Genomic DNA, 4,654 nt, shown 5'->3' with positions numbered 1-4,654 from the left:
GTGACTGATTAACACCGTGCTACGAGCAGAGCAGGGTGTTCACCCCAGGGAACTGGTGTCTTGGAGGGCATCCCAAGCATGGCCCCAGGCATTCCAGGCCACCTTGAAACCACTCCGGCTGTTTGTGTGCCCTCTAGCCCGGGGAATCACACGGTGAGGTCCCTGACGCCCGGAATTCCCTTTCCAAAGTCCAAAAGAAATTCTGTCACGGATTTGTGTTGCCAGACATGATCTCCCACAGCATCGTGATCATAATCCAGATGGCCAAGATCTCACCAGCCTCTGGCTTCGGAAGAAACTTGCTCTGTTCTGCTGCCTCTCTGCAGAGCTGCATTTTAATACCGAGTCCCCTCTAAGGCTTACAGGTTCAGGAGCAAAGTACAAAGAAACGCTGAGAATAGCTGCTCTTTTCTCCTCATCTTCATCTCAGGATCCCTCCAGAGACTGATCTGGCCCTGGAGGGAAGGGCAGGGCACATTAGCCGACGATTCCTTTTTTTTTTTTTTTTTTTCCTGTGAACTTTGTTTAAATATTTAAGAGAAGGAAACTAAAAATAACCCCAGTTAATGCAGCAGGAGCTAGACAGCTCCTCACTCCTGGGTGCCCTTCCTCCCTGCCCCGCTCCTCAGGTGTACATCACGGGGTGTCATCCCCTTACCCCCAGGGAGCACCGGGCTCCTCCCTCCTCCGAGGAGGGGGCTGCAGTTTTAGTTTTCAGTTTGGAGTATGGGCTGAGCAGGAGGGGGTGATGGTGTCCCTTGGGATCCAGGAGGTGCGACACAGCTGGCTCAGGGCTGGAGGCACTGGGTACCCACCAGGGCACCCCTGTTTCTCCACCCTGGCAGCCACAGAAGGGCACGACCGTGGGTTGTCGGTGTTCACGCTTTCACCTTCGCGATGGAGGAGTGAGTGGAATGTCTCAAATGACTTTTTTTTCTGCGTGTGCATGGGGTCTTTGTTGTGGAGAAGGCTCCTGGGTCAGGCACGTAACAGCTCACCAGCCAAGGGAAGGGGCTGGCAGCACAGAGGGCAGCCATGCTGCCGCCGGATGGATGGCTGGCGGCCGCGTGCGGCCAGCACGGAGATCCAGCCAGGAGCACCAGCCCTTGCTCCGTGTATCCATCCGGGGACACCAGCCCTCGCTCCGTGTATCCATCCGGGGACACCAGCCCTGACTCAGTGTACCCATCCGGGAACACCAGCCCTTGCTCCGTGTACCCATCCGGGGACACCAGCCCTCGCTCCGTGTACCCATCCGGGGACACCAGCCCTTGCTCCGTGTATCCATCCGGGGACACCAGCCCTTGCTCTGTGTATCCATCAGGGGACACCAGCCCTGGCTCCATGTACCCATCCGGGGACACCAGCCCTTGCTCCGTGTATCCAGCTGGGGATACCAGCCCTGGCTCCATGTATCCATCCAGGGACACCAGCCCTTGCTCCGTGTTACCGCTGCTGCCTCGTGCCGCTCGGCCGCGGGAGGTGGGAGAGAAACGGGAGGAATAGGGGAGAAAGAGAGGGATGGGACAGCGCGGGGGACGCTAGGACAAGGAGTGCAGGAAGGTAATTCCGTGTTAGCTAAGAGGAAAGTAAACACTAAATATTTGATAGGGATATTTTTGCTCTTAAATCCTTCAGTCAGGCTGGACTTTTCTCGCTGATTCACTCCCTCTTTCTCGAGCTCCTGGGTTTATCGCTCTCGTGCTTCCCCTCTCGCTCCCTCGCTCCGGCGCACAATGAAGAGGCTCTTCTTTAATAAATGGATTACACGCTCCACACTATAAATAAACACAGGAATTAAGATTCCAACTCGTTCCAGCGATAAGCAAACAAAGATGCTGAATCCCCTTCTCGGCGCTCCGACAGGAGGGTCCCCGGGGGAAGCTGCGCATGTGCCTCCGCACGTCTGCTCCGGAGATCGCTCCGTGCTCTCGCGGGCATGTGCTCACACGCGTGTTTCTGCGCGGTGCCAGGGTCAGGGGGACGATGGGCTTCCATGCAGGAGAGCACGCAGGCATGGGGGGGCACCAGAGTGGGAACGGGTGCCCGGGCACCCTGTTTCCCTGCCTGCCGGCGCCCGGAGCTCGCCCGTGGTGGCACACGGTGCCTCCAGGGAGAGCGTGGCCAGTGCCAGGCGAGGATGCGCTGACCCCCTCTCCTTTTTGGTTTCCAGTGAAGATGAGGCGGGATCCTCGCTGAGCGAAGACGCTGTCGCATCCGAGATGGAGCCCGGTGCCCGGTAGGTTCACCGCTTCCCACTTTTGCTTGGCACGCGGGAAGACGACAGGAGCGTGGGCAGCGGGCTGCTCCCGGCTGCCCTGGGCTCGGCGTTTCAGCAAGAGGGATGTTTCAGACGAGGCTCTCTTCTTCCTCCCCCCTTGCCCCGCAGCAGGATGCCTCCGCTCCTCTCCTGCATCCACTCCCTCCAGCTTTGGCATCTCCTCCTCCTGGTCTCAACCGTTCCTCCTCCCGGCGTCTGGTCTCTCCGTTCCCGTGGCCCGGCGGCTGCTCGGCCTCTTTGCGCCCGTCGGAGCCCCTCGGCCCCGCGCTCCATCTGCATCTGGGACAGGAGCTCGCCGCCGGAGAGGGATTCCCGCGTGGCCCTCCCGCGCCAGCGGGTCCTGCCCGCCCGCGGGGCAGAGCTGCGGCACATCGTGCGGCTCAGGCGCCAGGCGGCAGGGGCCCGACCCGCCACCCCCTCCGGCTTCGAGGACGGCATGCCCTCCTCCCAGTACCCCTGGGCCATCGTCTGGGGCCCCACGGTGTCGGATGAGGACGGAGGGGACGCCAACTCGGCCAACCCCGGCTTCCCGCCGCTGGGATACACCTTCGTCTCGCCGCACGGGATGGCGACGGCGCAGCCCAACTCCCACTCGCTCCTGCACAACGCGGGGCTCAACCTGCGCGAGACCCCGGCCACCCTACGGCCCTTCTTGTTCGGGCCCCGGGGGGAAGGTACGTCCGCCCTTCTCTTCTTTCCGCCACCCCGTCCCCGCGGCAGCAGCTCCTTCTGCAATATCCACGGGGGCTTCGGCAAGAACCTCCCCTTGCGCTGCTGCGCCGGCAGCGGCGGGGTTGGCCACCACACCCCCCTTCTCCCCCTCTGTTTGGCAGGTGTGGACCCCCAGCTGTACGTCACCATCACCATCTCCATCATCATCGTCCTGGTCGCCACCGGGATCATCTTCAAGTTCTGGTGAGTGAGAAGAGTGAGAAGAGAAGGCGCCGGGGGGTGATCTTATTGCAGCCTTCCAGTATCTAAAGGGGCTACAGGAAAGCTGGAGAGGGGCTTTGGACAAGGGTGTGTAGTGACAGGACACGGGGCAATGGCTTTAAACTGAAAGAGGGCAGATTTCGATGGGATCTAAGGAAGAAATTCTTCACTCTGAGGGTGCTGAGGCTCTGGAACAGGTTGCCCAGAGAAGTTGTGGCTGCCCCATCCCTGGAAGTGTTCCAGGCCAGGTTGGATGAGGCTTTGAGCAACCTGGTGTAGTGGAGGGTGTCCCTGCCCATGGCAGGGGAGTTGGAACTGGATGGTCTTTGAGGTCCCTTCCAACCCAAACCATTCCATGATTCTATGATTCTATGAGTGGGTTTGGGCCAACGGAGGCTGTTGCCACACCGGTGGCTGCGGATGGGTGGGCAGGAGGACTGAGGGCTTGGGAGCCGTTTGTCCGGAGGGTGCGGATCTGGCAGCAGGAGCCCTCGGGAGGTTTGGCACGTGGGGTCTAACGCCGAGGTCCCACCAACCCCTCTGGCATCGCGGGCTGGGGCTTGTCCGAAGGGGCACTGTTTGCCTCACCCCCCCATCTCTCTCCAAAGCTGGGACCGTAACCAGAAGCGCCGGCGTCACTCGGGGCAGCAGAGCGGTGGGAGGCAGCAGGAGAGCCAGCAGCCTCTCACGGACCTCTCCCCCACCACTGTCAGCATCCTGGGGCCCTACGCTGACTCCCTGGCCCCCACACCCGAGGCGGAGGGCTCCAGGCAGGGCCAGGAGGGTGTGGAGAAACTGGGGGGCCACGGCAAGAGCACAGCCTTCCAGCTCAACCGGTGAGTGGGCGGCGAGGCTGGGCAGAGGGGCTGGCGAGGGACGGGCGGGCTGGGGCACAGCAATGGTGCCAGTCACTTAGCACGGGCGGAGGGATGGCACGAGCGCCTGTCGCTAATTAATTCCCATTCCCTTTTTTCCCCTCAGGATCCCACTGGTGAACCTGTGATGCTCCTGGGAGAAGCAGAGCTGGCTCTCCCCACCCTCTGCTACCCTGGGGAAAAAAAAAAACGACCTCCTTGTGCCAGGGCCCGCCGCCACCATCATTAACTAACTGCACCGGGACGTGCTGGGCAAAGGATGAGCTGAGCCTCCCGCCGGGGGACGGCTGGGGACCCTCCCCACCCGTGCAGGACAGGGTGATGGGAGAGCAGGGCGATGGGAGGGAGGATGCTGGTGGTGGCGTGAAATCTTGGCCTCCCCGGCCCCTCTCCTCGCACACGCAGACGCGCACGCTTGGATCTCCGTGGCTCTCCCACCAGTGCATGATGGACGTCGGGGGTAGGCGAGGCGGAAAGGCGTACCCCTGTCCCCGCGGGCTCTGACCCCTCCGTGTGTCCCTTCCCATCTTGTGTGCTTTCAAGTGAACGTCTGGAGGCCGGTGGC

The 4,654-nt window shown here is 61.7% G+C and overlaps 1 protein-coding gene across 1 annotated transcript; it reads left to right on the top strand.

Moving 5' to 3' along the window:
* Nucleotides 1-897: 897 nt before the first annotated feature.
* On the top strand, nucleotides 898-4,217 carry PIANP (PILR alpha associated neural protein). Its single transcript, XM_086622625.1, has 6 exons — nucleotides 898-905; nucleotides 2,174-2,239; nucleotides 2,390-2,955; nucleotides 3,115-3,196; nucleotides 3,823-4,050; nucleotides 4,196-4,217. The coding sequence occupies exons 1-6, from the start codon at nucleotides 898-900 to the stop codon at nucleotides 4,215-4,217; spliced, it is 972 nt and encodes a 323-aa protein (XP_086478751.1).
* The last annotated feature ends 437 nt before the right edge of the window (nucleotides 4,218-4,654 follow it).

This window comes from Tauraco erythrolophus, chromosome 1, assembly GCF_009769465.1.
Source record: "Tauraco erythrolophus isolate bTauEry1 chromosome 1, bTauEry1.pri, whole genome shotgun sequence".
Lineage (NCBI taxonomy): Eukaryota > Metazoa > Chordata > Aves > Musophagiformes > Musophagidae > Tauraco > Tauraco erythrolophus.
The sequence above is the reverse complement of the archived record's forward strand: the minus strand, read 5'-3'. Positions and strand labels throughout refer to the sequence as shown.

Coding starts and splice junctions, on each gene's coding strand:
- PIANP (XM_086622625.1), top strand. Junction 2,240..2,389: donor GAGATGGAGCCCGGTGCCCG/GTAGGTTCACCG, acceptor CTTGCCCCGCAG/CAGGATGCCTCCGCTCCTCT. Junction 2,956..3,114: donor GTTCGGGCCCCGGGGGGAAG/GTACGTCCGCCC, acceptor TCTGTTTGGCAG/GTGTGGACCCCCAGCTGTAC.